This window comes from Neovison vison, chromosome 2, assembly GCF_020171115.1.
Source record: "Neovison vison isolate M4711 chromosome 2, ASM_NN_V1, whole genome shotgun sequence".
In the NCBI taxonomy this organism is placed as follows: Eukaryota; Metazoa; Chordata; class Mammalia; order Carnivora; family Mustelidae; genus Neogale; species Neogale vison.
In genome coordinates, this window is record NC_058092.1 from 186,114,355 (window position 1) to 186,131,683 (window position 17,329).

At 39.8% G+C, this 17,329-nt stretch overlaps 1 protein-coding gene across 4 annotated transcripts in view; it reads right to left on the reverse strand.

The window, feature by feature from the left end:
• ASCC1 (activating signal cointegrator 1 complex subunit 1) overlaps positions 1–17,329 on the reverse strand; it is a 109,866-nt gene that overhangs the window by 92,226 nt on the left and 311 nt on the right. For 3 of the 4 annotated variants that reach the window (XM_044239739.1, XM_044239736.1, XM_044239738.1), the window contains exons 1-5: positions 16,453–17,267; positions 15,698–15,842; positions 14,443–14,542; positions 9,371–9,468; positions 1,756–1,934 (exon numbers count right to left, since the gene is read on the reverse strand). In XM_044239739.1, the coding sequence (XP_044095674.1) occupies positions 1,756–1,934; positions 9,371–9,468; positions 14,443–14,542; positions 15,698–15,842; positions 16,453–16,509 (579 nt within the window). In that variant the 5' untranslated portion in view covers positions 16,510–17,267. Of the gene's footprint in view, positions 1–1,755; positions 1,935–9,370; positions 9,469–14,442; positions 14,543–15,697; positions 15,843–16,452; positions 17,268–17,329 lie in introns of those variants that run through there. The other variant, XM_044239737.1, reaches the window with a different exon arrangement.

Here is a 17,329-nt window from a genome sequence, read left to right on the forward strand (position 1 = left end):
GTGGGGAGCTTGCTTCTCCCTCTGCTTCTGCCTGCCTGTACTCTCTGTCTCTCTGACAAATAAATAAAATATTTAAAAAAAAATTCCTTTAGAAACTTCCTTTATCTCTATCCCCCAACATATATGTTAGTAATCATCCCACAAGCTTATAGCCCACTGATATACTTCTAAAGGGTCTCATGAGTAGGGTTTTTACTAAAGAGTAATAAATGACCTTTTTCTAACAGCTACCCCTTGAGGTCCTAGAAACCTTGCTCCCAAAATTCCTTAGAAACTTATGCTATCCCTAACCCCCTCCCAACTTGAAAATATATAATCAGCCTTTCCTCATGACCCCACTGCAGCTCTTTCTGCCCAGGGGTCCTGTCCCCGTGCTTTCATAAAACCACCTTTTTGCACCCACAATGTCTCACGAATACTTTCTTGGCTGTTGACTCCAAACCCTACCACTATACATCCATATACTAATATATACTAATATACTAATATATACTAACATATACTAATATATACTAATGGCTAAGCAGCCATTAAAAATCAAGTTATCTGAACTGTTACCAAAATAAGATTATGTTATTTTAGTCATCACTGCTGTAACTCCCTTCTTGTCTCCAAAGCAAAAGGAAAGATTTTTGTTCAATGAAAAAACAATGATCATGGTATAATGTAAAATTTCAAAGAAAGCAAGATATAAAAGCATATATATGCCAAACTCTATTTTTTTAAACATCTATGCATGTGCCACAATATTATTTCTTAGTGGTGAGATTAGGGGTGACTTTTTATTCATCTTTTCTTTATTTTATAAACTTTCTATGAAAAACATTTATTAAAAGAAGAAAAACAACAAAAAATGTATGTTATGTTCATAAATTTTTTTTAAATCGATGTCTCTTTAAATCTCCCAAAATTATCCCCAAGAGGAGTTTTCAAACTTGTTTTCTAGGGTGCACCTGTGTAGCTCAGCCGGTTAGGCATCTGAGTTCAGCTCAGGATATGATCTCAGGCTCCTGGGATCAAGCCCCACATCAGGCTCCCCATTCATCGGAGAATCTGATTCTCCCTCTCCCTCTCCCCCTGCTTGTGCACTCTCCCCCAAATAAATAAATCTTTAAAAAAACAAAACAAAACAAAACACCTTGTTTTCTAATCTAGATTATCTGCTGTTATCCTGGTCACAAACAAATGACAGTTCTATGCGCAAATTTCTTCTACTTCCTAACCCCAAATAAGCCATTACCGCCCAAGGCAGAAGATCTACAGATAAAGGCATCTCATGAACACTGCCACTTGCAAGGTGCAGAATAATATGTATATTGAGATACTACTTGTATGTCTTGACATTTTTAAAGAACATTTCCATAATATATAGAGGCTTATGTGCCAATATGTCAATACTTTTTTTTTTCAGTTCAGAATCAGAAGAAAGCTACAGAAGTGGTTACCCTTTTCAGGGGGAGAAGAAATGTATATCCTTCTACTCTTTGAATTATGAACCACCAGTTTTTATACTTTTTCTTTACTTTTTTTTTTTAAAAGATTTTATTTATTACTTTGACAGACAGAGATCACAAGTAGACGGAGAGTCAGGCAGAGAGATAGAGGGAAGCAGGCTCCCTGCTGAGCAGAGAGCCCTATGCAGGACTCGATCCCAGGACCCTGAGATCATGACCTGAGCTGAAGGCAGCGGCTTAACCCACTGAGCCACCCAGGTGCCCCTTTATGTTTTAACTTCTTGTTTTGTTTGCTGCTTACCATGGAGCACTTCTCCAGTACTTCCTCCTGGAACTTTAGGAATCGCTCCTGAACCTCAACTTCATTGAGGAAAAAGGCAAGGAAGTGAGTGAAGGGTTGCTTTCTTCTAAAAGTGAGCAAAAGAACATCAATCCGAGTTCGAGCTGAAATTACACCACCTCGATGCTGTCCAGTGATTACTGCAAGAAAAAAAAAGGGAGGGATGTTTAAATGACCATCCAATGCCTGTAAGGTGAGTGACCTTAATTCTGTCATCTCTGCAAAGCTCAAACAGTCCTGAATGTGTACATAATTTCTGAACACGGAACAGTACCAAGGGTAAGAAAATTACTAAAGAATTCAATCTATGCAGAATAAAGTTTAAAAACAGAATATCCTTAGGGTGTCTGGGTAGCTTAGTCAATTGTCCCAACTCTTAGGGCACCTGGGTAGCTCAGTCTGTTAAGTGGCTGCCTTTGGCTCAGGTCAAGATCCCAGAGTCCTGGGATCGTGCCCTGCATTGGGCTCCCTGCTCAGCAGGAGGTCTGCTTCTCCCTTTCCCACTCCCCCTGCTTGTGTTCCCTCTCTTGCTATGTCTCTCTGTCAAATAAATATAATCTTTAAAAAAATTGTCCAACTCTTAGATTTCAGTTCACATCATGATCTCAGGATTGTGAGATCGAGCCCCACATGTCATTGGGTTCTTGCTGGAGGTGGAGCCTGCTTAAGATTCTCTCTCTCCCTCTCCCTCTGCTCCTCCCCCCAACCTCTAAAAAACAAAACAAGCAAGAAAACCAGAATACCCTTAAGAACACCTCATGAAGTAGAAAAATGAGTTAAGGGGTGCCTAGGTGGCTCAGGCGTTAAGCGTCTGCCTTTGGCTCAGGTCATGATCCCAGGGTCCTGGGATCAAGCCCCACATCGGGCTCCCTGCTCGGCGGGAAGCCTGCTTCTCCCTCTCTCACTCCCCCTGCTTATGTTCCCTCTCCCACTTTGTCTCTCTCTGTCGAATAAATAAATAAAAACCTTTAAATAAAAAAATGAGTTAAAAACGCTATGTAGCTTCCTAGCAAACCCTCATACCTTGTGGGTGGGAATATAAAATGGTTAAGCAGCTATGGAAAAGTATGGCAGTTCCTTAAAAAGTTAAAAAGAGAACTACCTTATGACCAGGAATTCCACTCCTAGATAGAAATCCAAAAGAAGTAAAAGCAGGATTCAGGGCCGCCTGGTGGCTCAGTCAGTAGAGCATGTGACTCTTGATCTTAGGGTCATGAGTCTGAGCCCCACATTAGGAGCAGAGTTTACTTAAAGAAAAAAAAAAAGAATAGATTTTTTAAAACAACACGAGGGGCGCCTGGGTGGCAGAGTGGGTTAAAGCCTCTGCCTTCAGCTCAGGTCATGATTCCAGGCTCCTGGGATTGAGGACCCTGCATCAGGCTCTCTGCATCAGGCTCTCTGCTCAGTGGGGAGCCTGCTTCCCTTCCTCTCTTTCTGCCTGTCTCTCTGCCTACTTGTGATCTCTGTCTGTCAAATAAGTAAATAAAATCTTTAAAAAAAAAAAAAACATGAAATACAAAAAAAAAATCCTGAAAAACTATTAAAAAATAAAAAATAAAATAAAATACCACGTGTTCAAAAAAACTTGCACACAATGTTCAGAGCAGGTCTTGTCAAAATACCAAAAGGTAGAAACAATGTAGGTGTCCCGTTGATAAATGGATAAACATAATGTCCTATCTCCATACAATGGAATATTACTTAGCACCGCCCAGAAAAAGAGAATGAAGTACAGACACGTGCAAAAATATTAATGAATCTTGAACACATTACACTAAGGGGAAGACACCAGTTACAAAATACCACTATACGTTTCCATTTACAGAAAGTAGCCACAACAGGCAAATGGAGAGGGACAGAAAGCAGATTAGTGGTAGCCAAGGACTGGAGGTAGGGAGTGGGGAGTGACAGTTCAATGGGTATGAGGTATCCTCCCATTTTGGAGGATAAAAATGTTCTGAAACCAGATAGTGGTGATGGTTACACAACACTGTAAATGTACCATATGCCACTCAATTCAACATTTTTTTAAAATATTTATCTTTTATTTATTTGACACAGAGAGAGATCACAAGTAGGCAGAGAGGCAGGCAGAAAGAGAGAGAGGCAGAAGCAGGCTCCCTGCCGAGCAGAAAGCCCGATGCGGGGCTCGATCTAAGGACCCTGAGATCATGACCTGAGCGGAAGGCAGAGGCTTAAGCCCCTGAGCCACTCAGGCGCCCCATCAATTCAACATTTTAAAATGGTCCAAATGGGGGGCGCCTGGGTGGCTCAGTGGGTTAAGCCGCTGCCTTCGGCTCAGGTCATGATCTCGGGGTCCTGGGATCGAGTCCCGTGTCGGGCTCTCTGCTCAGCAAGGAGCCTGCTTCCCTCTATCTCTCTCTCTGCCTGCCTCTTCGTCTACTTGTGATCTCTCTCTGTCAAATAAATAAATAAAATCTTTAAAATAAAAATAAAATGGTCCAAATGGGAGATCCCAGGCTGGCTCAGTTCGTACAGCATGTGACTCTTGACCTGGAGGTCATGAGTTTGAGCCCCACTGTTAGATATAGAATTCGCATAGAGTAAAAATTGTCAAAAGAGTAAACTTTATGTTGTGTATATTCTGACCACACATCAAAAGAGTATGAACAGTACATCAGGGGCGCCTGGGTGGCTCAGTCGTTAAGCATCTGCCTTCAGCTCAGGTCAGGATCCCAGGGTCCTGGGATTGAGCCCCACATCGTGCTCCCTGCTTGGCGGGAAGCCTGCTTCTCCCTCTCCCCCTGCTTGTGTTCCCTCTCTCGCTGTGTCTCTCTCTGTCAGATAAATAAATCAAATCTTTAAAAAAGAAAAAAAAGAAGAAATTCAAGTAACAATAAACAAGTTAAGAGCAGAAAATGGAACTTTGTCATGTCAATTTTACCTCAATTTAAAAAAATACTATGGCAGCAATTATTAGAGATTCACTACAGTGAGAACCAAGGAGATCTATTATAATATATATAATCCTCTCATATATATATATGAAAACAGAAAATTAAAATAAAATCCTTATCTATACATTATATGGATGGATACCAAATGTCCCTGTTTTGGTATTAATTTGGCCTTCTCTAATCTGGGCTATGTTTTTGTTATAAACGAAAAGGGGAGGCAGCACAAAGCATAGCCCACTGTTTGCAAAGAAACAAAAGCATTTGGGGACTATACAATCTCAGTGTAAGCAGAGATTAAATCTCTGGCTGTAGAATAGGGCTTGGTTCAAAAGAACAACTAAGGAAAGGTGCAAAAGATATGAGCAATGAACAAAACTGGCATTTCAATAGACTATTTATTAAAACTGTTAAAGACAGACTTATAAATATGATATAAAATATTGAAATATTAACTCTAATAGTAGCAAAATGGGTTCTGTGCTTTAAAGACCACAAAGTTTGTCCTTCCATGCAACTACAGAAGTTAAAGAAATAATTCCATTTACTTATCCTAATACTCTCCATTAAAGGATGTGAAATTTTCTGTAAGAACAACCTTTCTATTGCTCAATAAGAATGAAAATATCATGGACACTGGGGAGGGTATGTGCTATGGTGAGTGCTATGAAGTGTTTAAACATGGCAATTCACAGACCTGTACACTTGGGGCTAATAATATATTATATGTTTATAAAAAAATAAAAAAATTTTAAAAAAAGAATGAAAATATCATACCTATTTTGCTATAAGGAAACAAGATAGACATTCCTAGGAAAAGTAGATTCTGAATGAATGAATTCATAAATGAATGAACAAAGCCTGAGAACCATTTGCCTAAGTCAAAAATCTATAGGAGTAATAGCCAAAAAATGTAAGTAGACATATGGGGTTTTTTTTCATTATTATTACTATTTTTTTTATTTTTTTTAAATATTTTTATTTATTTTATTTGACAGACAGAGATTACAAGTAGGCAGAGAGGCAGGCAGAGAGAGAGAGAGAGAGGAGGAAGCAGGCTCCCTGCTGAGCAGAGAGCCCGATGCGGGACTTGATCCCAGGACCCTGAGATCATGACCTGAGCCGAAGGCAGCGGCTTAACCACTGAGCCACCCAGGCACCCCTATTATTACTATTTTTATAATTTTTAATTTTTATTAACATATAATTTTTATTAACATATAATGTATTATTGGCCCCAGAGGTACAGGTTTTTTTTTTTTAAGATTTTATTTATTTATTTGACAGAGAGAGATCACAAGTAGGCAGAGAGGCAGGCAGAGAGAGAGGAGGAAGCAGGCTCCCTGCTGAGCAGAGAGCCCGATTCGGGACTCGATCCCAGGACCCTGAGATTATGACCTGAGGTGAATGCAGCGGCTTAACCCACTGAGCCACCCAGGCGCCCCGACATATGGTGTTTTCTAATGGCATCATTTATATTATCCAACAGAATACTTGGAGAATCCAAGACTCAATGCTCAGTGAAGGGAAGTATCCATAACAGGTACTCAAATACTGTGCTAAAGAAATACTGATAAAGGAGGGTTCGAAGGCAATCTGGGACAAAATTAAAGGAAAGTAAAAATTATCTCTGCTGGGGCGCCTGGGTGGCTCAGTGGGTTGAAGCCTCTGCCTTCAGCTTGGGTCATGATCCCAGGGTCCTGGAATCGGGCTCTCTGCTCAGCGGGGAGCCTGCTTCCTCCTCTCTCTCTGCCTACTTGTGATCTCTGTCTGTCAAATAAATGAATAAAATCTTTAAAAAAAAATTATCTCTGCCAAAGATGAAAAATTTGCTCAGAAACTAAAACGAAAAGGAGCAGAAGGGAAGGAAGCTTAAAACTTATGTTTATGTTTTATTTCTGTAAAAGTCTGGTACAAAATGCTGAATCTATTCTTTTTCATTAAGAGGTTGGTTTCGTCCCTGTAACACAGTAAACTGAAAAGGGCACTCACTGAAAGGTGCTCAGACTGATTTCCAGAAAAGATTCAAAGTTGATCAGTTAATGACTAAAGAGCAAATAAAATGAGGTTAGAAATATTCTACAAGGGGCGCCTGGGTGGCTCAGTGGGTTAAAGTCTCTGCCTTCAGCTTGGGTTGTGATCCCAGGGTCCTGGGATCAAGCCCCACATCAGGCTCTCTGCTCAGTGGAGAGCTGCTATCCCCTCTCTCTCTCTGCCTGCTTCTCTGCCTACTTGTGATCTCGGTCTGTCAAATAAATAAATAAAATCTTAAAAAATAAAAAAAAAAATTAAAAAAGAAAAAGAAATATTCTACAAACACTAATGCCTGAGAAGACCAGAATTTGTGAGGCAAGGGTCTAGGGACTGTAACAAGAGATAGATAGGAAAAAGAGAATTAAAGGCATTAACATTAAACTTCTAAAAACCAATTCTCTAACTACAATAATAGTATTATTTTGTTAGACTTCAAAACAGACTAGATAACCAGATCCTTGTTGAGAGGACAAATTAAAACCTACTACATCATTTCCAGCCTTATTAGCTTTAATTTGGGAGAGGCAAAAGAAAATGAATAAATGGCAACAAATGCCACAACCTGTCTTAGTCCCACATTACAACTCAATTCACTCTAAACAACAAATTTGATTTTTCTATATATTACCTCCCTAAAAGACCATTAGGCCCATTTATCCTCTTGTTTTTCAATTAAATTAGTTCCACTAAATTCTTACTTTTAATGATTAGACACCCTGGGTTTCACGCTGAAATATCTGTACTTTCAAATGTAAAAATGGAATCAAAATGGAATCTTACAACCTGCCTACCCTTTTTTGGAAAGGTTTTGGAATGACTCTGGCATCTTAAAATGGCTAAAATCTCCACATTTATAGCATGTTACAATTTTTACTGCAATAAAAATTATTATAGTTACTCTATGGATACAAAAAAGGAAGACTCTATTTAACTATTAATAGTGATTATGTCTGAGGTTTGTATTACAAGACTCCCCTTTATATCTTACATATAATTTCTGTAAAAACTTTGGGGTTTTTTTGAAAGCATGTATCAATTTACAATCAGAAAAAAAAACTAATGATGAAATAAGCTTTACTGCAATTATAAAATTACTTCAATACTTGTAGCTTGAACTTTTTTTTTTTTTAAAGATTTTATTTATTCATTTGAGAGAAAAACATACAAGCAGCAGGGAGAGGCAGAGGGAGAAGGAGAGGGAGAAGCAGACTCTCTGCTGATCAGGGAGCCTGATATGGAGCATGATCCCAGGACCCTGAGATATGACCTGAGCCAAAGGCAGACATTTAACCATCTGAGCCACCCAGGCACCATGGTAGCTTGAACTTTAAAACTTAAGGAAAGACCTGGGGTTTTCTATCTGTAAGTCTAAAGAGCTAAATATTTTAATGAAAGTCCTTCAAAAATGTCATTGAAGTTCTTACGTTAGTGTCTGCTAATATTACTAAAGGGCTGGGGAAAACTCTAGCATTTGCTGGCCAACAAAAGAGTCCACATGCAACCAGTTAAATGAAAAGTTACATGAATTAGAAAGAAATGGAATTAAAAGTTCAATTCCCCAGACATACTAGCCGTATTTCCAGTACTCACAATCACACGTGCTAGTGACGTCCGTACTGGACAGTGGAGGTAGAGAACATTCCCGTCATCACAGAAAGTCCTTTTAGACAGCACTGATCTACACTCAACTGCATCGTATCTGTTATGATTCTTACACAGCACAAAATGAGAACACTTGTAATTTTTCTTACCCTAAAACTTAATAAAACCTACGGGTATTTATAATAAATGTATTATTGGAGGCTGTTGTACTTACTTGACTATGAAAAAGTCCTATCATTTTAGAATGAGTTTCCTCAAATTTTGTCCCTACAGTGCCCTTCACTCACAGCCCCTTTACAACACAAGCCTGTGCACTTGGTCCACAGTGGTGCTTGGTACACACACTTTCTGACTTGATTTATATTGAACTATTTTTCCTCACTTGAGCAGTTACTTGATTCAGGTTGATTTGTTTGTTTGTTTTTAGTATTTTATTTATTTATTTATTTTAACATATAACGTATTATTTGCCCCAGGGGGACAGGTCCGTGAATCACCAGGCTAACACATTTCACAGCATTCATCGGATTGTTATTTTAATCGTTACTTTTATAAAATCCTTCCCAGTCCACAAAGCAGGTAAAAACAAGAGAACCCTTCTGGAAAGGGCTTAATTTTATCGCAAATTTGTTGACCTTACTGGTTTTCTCTAATTCTAACTTGAAACAATTCACAAACTCCATTTCAAGCTAGTAAAGCATAAAATTATTCTCCTAATACACAACAAAATCTGGAAGCTTTACAACATCAGTACATAGTAAAGTACACAGTGAAGGCCCAGATACTCAATTTCAAGATAAGGTTGTATAACTACATCTTTTTTCATTTACGAGATTGATGCTGATATAAAAAGGCCAATTGCTACAGAACCCCAAAAAGAATATAGTCACTATTCAATCCTACCCAGGAATGCCTGAAAGAAAGAAAGAATACAACCACTAAATACCTCCATTGGGTCACACTATTCCATACTCATGCAAAAGTGATTGCAAATATAACTAAATATCATATATACCGAGTCTCACCAATTTCTCCATCTTGTCCAGGCTTAGGAATGCTAATAGAAGTTTTGGTTTCCACTTCCAGTTTCTTCCTAGTGTCCCCTCTTTTTCCGACTATATGCCTATAATATAAAGAAAAATTAACGGAAGAATATTAAGTCAAATGTATGAGAATAAAGAATTCCATGTTTAAATCATTTCATGGTTAAAATGAAATGATTAAAATGGATAAATGAAATTATTTAAATTTCATGTTTAAATCATATGTGGCCACTCCCTTAAAGAAAAGTGCTTCAGTAAAGGCTCAATATTTGTAGAGGAAATTACAAGTCATATAGCTTTAGAGAATGTGCTGCATTGTACTCACTGGCAAAATGATGCCCTACAGTCAATTTAATGAATAAACAGAAATAACCAGGCCATGCCCAACACCTGCTTGGTCTTCAATATTAGATTCAAAATCTGGGTCTGCCATTCATTGAAAAGAAAGCTGGCATCGTCTCAAAAGGCACTTCCAGTAACCAGTGGGTCTACAGTTCGGGGAAAACATTGTCCTTTGGGGAGCAAATTAACTATAGTAGGAGTTCATCCTAAAAGAATTATCCCTGATTAATAAACTAAGGGTAAAGAGCTTAGCAAAGAGAAAGGTCCACCATTTAGGACAGACTATTCAGAATAGCTTTGAAAGCAACAACAGTAAACAGGTAACCCTAAAGCTGCATTCAGCACATACACATTTTGTTCAGGAGATTTCACCAAAACATTGGGAATTTCACCCCAAAATGTAGATTTCCAGGTTCTTTAGAAAAATCAGAAGATCTGACAACTCATGGCAATAATTGGCTGGAGTAAGCTCTTGTCTCTAAAAATTGAATATGAGCTCATCGCAATCCCCATCACTCCCTACTGCCTTTCATCTACTCCGCTTCAACCATCTAGTGACTCATTTACATTAATTGCCTGGCCCTCCTAGAATAAATAATTCTGACAATCCAAGGTTATCTTCTGGAACCCACAGTAATAAGATGTGCTATAGTAAATGAGACTACTGGATCCCAGGAGAAAAGTTTGAGTCCATAAAGCACTAAAGACTCAAAGACAGGACTATAAAGAGAATAAAACTCCCCCACTATCAACCGTATTTCGGCTTCTCTGATTTCAATTACAGTGCCCAACTACATGGGTGACTAGGTCTAAAACTGTGCATTTGTTTTACCTGGAATAACCAGTCCAATTCTTTCCATTAAGATCTACTGTAGTAAGCCAGTTTGAAAAAACAAAAACAAAAATAGGATGTTTAGAAGAGGATTGAAACACAATTTTTTAAAAAATAATAATTAAAAAAAAAAAAAAGAAACACAACAATTTCCCTCTATTTCCCTCTAGTTTTTCTCTGTGTTGGACTTGGACTAGAGATTCTATGGCATCCACTTTGTTAAGCTCTTGTCTTTCCAGGCCTTATCAATAAGGGGTACTTTCACCCAGGCTACTGTTGGTTAGCATGTGGCTAGTAGAGAAGCCCCTTATAAAAAGCAGCGGGCTTGGGGCACCCGGCTGCCTCAGTCCACAGAGCCTGTGACTCGATCTGGGGGTGGTGAACTCAAGCCCCAAGCTGGTGTGTGGAGATTGCTTAAAAATAAGATCTTTATTTTTTTTTTAAAGATTTTATTTATTTATTTGATAGACAGAGATCACAAGTAGGCAGCGAGGAAGGCAGAGAGTCGGGGGGAGGGGGGAGCAGGCTCCCTGCTGAGCAGACAGCCTGATGCGGGGCTTGATCCCAGGATGCTGGGATCATGACCTGAGCCTGAGGCAGAGGTTTTAACCCACTGAGCCACCCAGGTACCTCTAAAAATAAGATCTTTATAAACACACACATACACACAAGTAGCTGGCTTAAGGTGTTATTAATAGTCTAGGCATCTTAGAAAGGAAGTGGTTGAGGTTACAGAAGTTTAGACTCAAGTCTTGGGCAAGTCATCTAACCACTCTAAGTCTATTTCTTCACTAACAAAATTGGAGTGAATAACACTGAAGTATAATAATGTTGTAAGGATTAAACGTGATCATGTATAAAAGGGCTTCCTGGTGACTGGCACGTAGCTCAGTACAGTCCATACTATCTTCATTAAGCCCATAATGGCATCCTTCCAATTAAGAGTATAGCCAGAGTCGAAAATATTCACTACAGTAATAGGAGATACACAGAAAAGGTGACTCTTTTATTAAAGATTTAAGTAGAGGGGTGCCTGGGTGGCTCAGTGGGTTAAGCTGCTGCCTTCGGCTCAGGTCATGATCGCAGGGTCCTGGGATCGAGCCCCGCATCGGGCTCTCTGCTCAGCCGGGAGCCTGCTTCCTTCTCTCTCTCTCTGCCTGCCTCTCTGCCTGCTTGTGATCTCTCTCTGTCAAATAAATAAATAAAATCTTTAAAAAAAAAAAAAAAGATTTAAGTAGAAATTCCTACCTGATCAAGTAGTTCTCAATCTTAGCTACACTGGAATCACCTTGGGGTGATTCAAAAAATAATGCCCGGGCTCCTAGGTGGCTCAGTGTGTTAAGCCTCTGCCTTCAGCTCAGGTCATGATCTCAGGGTCCTGGGATCAAGCCCCGCATCTTGCTCTCTGCTCGGCAGGGAGCCTGCTTCCTTCTGCCTGCCTCTCTGCCTACTTGTGATCTCTCTCTCTCTCTGTCAAATAAATAAATAAAATCTTCAAAAAAATAATGATGATGATGATGCCTGAATCCAGCTCCCAGAGATTCTGATTTAATTGGCCTAGGGTGCACCTAAGTATAGGGAATTTTAAAAGTTACCCAGGTACTTCTAATGTGCACATGACATCGAGAACTAATGAGTTACATCTAGTCCATGGATAAGAGTTACAACAATTAGGATTTGATTATAAATTAGTTTGGTCAAGTAATTTCTTCCTAGATCCAAATGAACTTACAGAAATGATTAATAAGAAAGAAACTGTCCTAGTAAATTCAGTGTATTAATTATAATTAAGCAGAATCATACTCATCTAACAAGCAAGTCATCCAGAATACAATGACTACTTAGAATATATAGAATTCAGAAGATCGTCAAGTTGGAATCAGACATCTAAGGAATTTTTACACACCTCAGTGGTGGCAAATATACGCAGTGAGGAAAACGGTTACATCGATTTCATCAAGAAACTAAACAGTGACTTTCTAAAATCTTGTTTCTTAGTAGAAAATGTCACTGGAACCTTAAAGGAAAATGAACTATCAGAGTTAGCATCTGGTTTCCCATTTGGCCACATTCCCACAGAAGAATTTCATCCTCAGTAGGTGTTGCAGAATATTTTCAAGATTGGTGAAAATAAAATTATTTGCTTCGTGGAGCTTAAAGGTATATGACTCTATATTTGTAGATCTCCTTTTTTTTTTTTTTTTTAAGATTTTACTTATTTATTTGTCAGAGAGAGAGGGAGAGAGAGCGAGCACAGGCAGACAGAGAGACAGGCAGAGAGGCAGGCAGAGGCAGAGGCAGAAGCAGGCTCCCTGCCGAGCAAGGAGCCCGATGTGGGACTCGATCCCAGGACGCTGGGATCATGACCAGAGGCGAAGGCAGCTGCTTAACCAACTGAGCCACCCAGGCGTCCCTGTAGATCTCCTTTAACAGAAGAGCTTGAACAGAACTGAGTCACCTGATACAACACAGAAAAACAATTTACACGCTTCCTAGACCAGTCTGTCTCCAGAGATGTAAACCCAAAAGAAGCCAGTTAGCCACATAAGCTATGTTTATCTGTTTTTTAAAAGATTTTATTTATTGGGGCACCTGGGTGGCTCAGTGGGTTAAGCCTCTGCCTTTGGCTCAGGTCATGATCTCAGGGTCCTGGAATTGAGCCCCAAGTCAGGCTCTCTGTTCAGCAGGGAGCCTGCTTCCCCCTCTCTCTCTGCCTGCCTCTCTGCCTACTTGTGATCTCTGTCAAATAAATAAATAAAATATCTTTTAAAAGAATAAAATATTTTTTTAAAAAAAGATTTTACGTATTCATTTGATACAGAGATAGAGCATGATCACAGGGAGAAGGAGAGAAAGACTTGGGGCTTGACCCCAGGGCCTGGAGGTCAAGACCTGAGCTGAAGGCAGACGATAAGCTAAACCATGAGACAGAATGTGGGCAATCACACAAGCAAGCAACCCCCGACTAAAGTGATCAAAAAGTTTCCGAGCAAATTCATACCGACAACCTTGGAGAAAGCATACCAGTCTTTGACAAACACTGGAGGTTAATGGAACAGACACATTACAGCCCTCTAGAAGTCTCCCATCTTGTGGAGAAGACATCCAATAGTAAGCACGTAAGTGTAAACCACATGGCTGAAAAACTGTACAAAGGAAAGGTAGAGGGTGTTATGAAAACATATAGTAGTCAGTGTGGTTGGTAGGGATAATGGTGGTGAGCAAGGTTCCCTAAGAAGAAGAATAAAAACCAGGTAAGGAAGAGAGAATATAAGGCAAAGGGAACAGCATATGACAAAGCTCTATGGCAGGAAGGAACAAAGCACATTTCACAAACTGAAAACTAGCCAGGCTTAAGGGCAAAACCAGAAAAAGAGTGATATGAGTTGTGACTGAAAAATGCAGGGCTGGCTAAGTCACATTCAAGATTCCATCACTCCAGTGGAACAATTCCATCTTCAATGGAGGGATGTTGACAGATTTAAGCAGAGGAAGTGATCATATTTGCCTTCTAGAAAGATCACTGCACCCTCAATGTGAAGAACTGTTTGGGAGGAGAATAATAATCAATGTGGACAGCCTAGTAAGGTGGCTATTTGAAGTAATCCACAAAGATGAAGCAGGGTTCTGGTATTTGAGTAAAGAATGAATGAGTGGTAGGTTCAAAAAATATTTAAGAGGCAAAATCAACAGGACCTGGTGATACATTTGGAATGATGACATTGATCCATAATCAGTCCTTAGAAATTCGAGGACATAAAACACTAAATTGTTTGGTCATTAGTAATTAAGCACTGGAAAAGAGTCAGTTCCTGCTGAGTTTCCTGGAAGTGTGTCCCATGAAGCTGGTGGGGGGGGGGGGGCAGAGACACTCACTCACTTGTAGAGCAAGCTGGGGGCCTTCACAGTACACCGGAAACCTTGCTGGGTCTGCACCACCTCATAAGCATCACAGGGCTCCTCTGCACACTCCACGAAGCCTGCAGAGAAACCAGAACATCTCGCTCACAGTTGCTGCTCTGTGGACAACAGTCTTCTCCCCACCGGCCAACCACGCTCAAGGTTTAAAAAAATACACACACACAAAGAACAGCCCAACACTTTATATTGCACAACACTGCTCTGACAGTTCTCTCACTTGCTCTCAGAAGAAAAAGAAAAAAACCAAGTGACTATTTTAAATCTTCCAGTCTTAGAACTTTGGAAAAATAGTACATACATACCACTATTTAACTCTTTTCTCCCAAAAAGCTAAGACACAATAAAGATCTTTTTCTATTTTTCATAGAGATATAATTCACATATAACAAATGTATCCTCTTACAGTGTGTAAGTAAGTAGTTTTTAGTATTAAGACACAAAATTACTTCAGTGAATGAGACAGGAATGGTAGCAGAAGAACTTACTCCATCTCACCAGGCAAAGAGCCAGGAGGGTCAAGTGAAGAAGATCAAGTTCCTAAGGCCAAAGGGAAACCATGGGGAAAACCAGAAGGAAGACAAACCCCCAAAGCTTAGGGCCTGAAGGAAGAACGTATAAACCAAGAGGAAAAGGAAGCAGAGAACCTGAAAGGCCCTATTTACGCATTAAACCCAAGCCCGAGTTAATTGGCTTGAAAATAATCATCATCCATCTCCACTGTCAAGCTCACTTCTTAAGATTACCCCCTGTAATAACAAAGCTATGTTAGTTGTATATTTGGAAGTGCCTGTATGAGTTCAAAGAAGAGACAAATAACAGCATAACAGTATTAATAGTTAACATTTTGAGGCACTGGACAAAATACATATTTCACTTATTTCAGTAATTTACATATACATTTCATAACTTTACAGATGAAAGAAAATTTTGTCACAGAATATTCACGGTTAACACTAATAGTTTACTAAAATTACCCCTTATTACACTTAAGCCCCTGCACAAGGATGAAACATGATTTGGGAAGTGCAAATGAGAATGCCTCATCAAATTGAAAACCACCAGTCCCCTTAGTCATCAACACAAGGGAGCTAGGCAGAGGCCAAACATCTCAAATTTCAGTGCTCACATAGAAACACTTTGAAACAAAACAAAGCACTGCTTCCACAATGGGAGAGAACATTGTACTAATCTGCACAAAGAGCAACCAGGATTACCTTGATAGAAGTCTTCATCTTCTTCTTCATGTTGATAGGTCTGTTCTTGGATGGGATTTTTTCTATAAATCCGTCCGCCAATTCTTACAAGCTGTGGGCGCAGAACTTCCATGATACTTTCACCAAATAATACCCTAACGAAATCCTGAAAAATAAATGATCACCTTACCTTTTTTAATCAGAAATAAAAGCTCTATCTCTGTTTTATGGATCATTATGTATTTGGGACATCAGTTCACAGCACATCCTAAAAGCAGCACTGTTTCCACTGGATTTCCCCTATCTGCAAGTTGTTTCAAATCAATTGCTTTATTTTCCACAACAGCATTCCATTCCTGGCTCACTCTAGAGAGTAATTTTTGTTTTCAAATGTTTTCTTTTTAAGTAATCTCTACAACCAACACCAGACTCAAACTCACAATCTCCAGATCAAGAGTTGCCGCCTCCACCAACTGAGCCAGCTGGGCACCCCTGGACAGTAATTTGTAAACTGTTTCAGCACTCTTAAGAAAAGGTGATTAAAATTTAGACAGCCCTCTCTATACAGTCTGTCCATGACTGGAAAGAATAGATGTCTCTTTATTATTTTAACCTCAAAGAAGTAAGATACAACTTTCTGTGTTTATCTAACCATTTGCTAAAGGGCTCACTCCTTTTATCCAGCAATAATTTAGAGCATTAGGAATGTTTAGCACAATCATCCTGGGGCTGGAGGATAAGCCCTAAGTACCTTCAGAGGTGCTAGAAATAAATACCTCAAAATTAGATCCAGTTGAAATGTGACTCAACCAACGTGGTTCTTCAAAACACATTGCTGAGCAGAGGAATCCATTTCTATAGGTCACTACTCAAAAATGTGCAACATTCACTGAGAAGCTTCTAATCACCACTTAATGAATCAAGAATTAAGGAAACAGGAGTTCCTTATGGACTAGCTATGGTTAAGTTCAACCAATGCTCGTACTACACAGGTTACATAGTCTCGGAAGTCCAAAATTAAGAGCTCCCCCCCAAAAAACGGACCAATCCTTACTAAATACTCTAAGGCCCAATCCAACCCTTGGCAAGTCTGAGTCCCTTTAATTGGCAATTTGCTTACAGAACCAAGAGGAGATCCTGCGTTGTGAGAAATAACATAGAACGTAAACAGACTTGAACGATGTCGGGCATAATTAGCAACAGTGTAATGACACTACACCGTCAATGGCCTATTCCCCCAGGACCTCACAAAATTAAAAAGGGAAAAGGGAGACTTCAATGTTTAGGTCGGGCCCTCAGACTATGAGCTCTGGAATAAGAGCAAACTTCACCTGCCTTTCCCACCCGGCACTGGGATACGAGACTGTATGAAGGAAGAGGGAATAACCAGTTTAACCCTGCTTCGTGGTAGTCTGGGGAGAGAGAGGGAGGAAAGTGGAAGGCCTGCAACGTCTAGGGGGAGAGGTGAAGCCCTGAATCATAAAAGCAAGCAAAAAACCGAGGCACCAAGTCGAGCTACTAAAGAGGAATTCCGGGGCTGCAGGCAAACTGCGGTAAGACCAGGTGGGGTGCAGGACCCGGAAGTCCTCTCTCAGAGCGCGTCCTCCGACCCTCTCCGCCCTGGCCACGCCCACCAGCGCGCGGGCGCCCTCA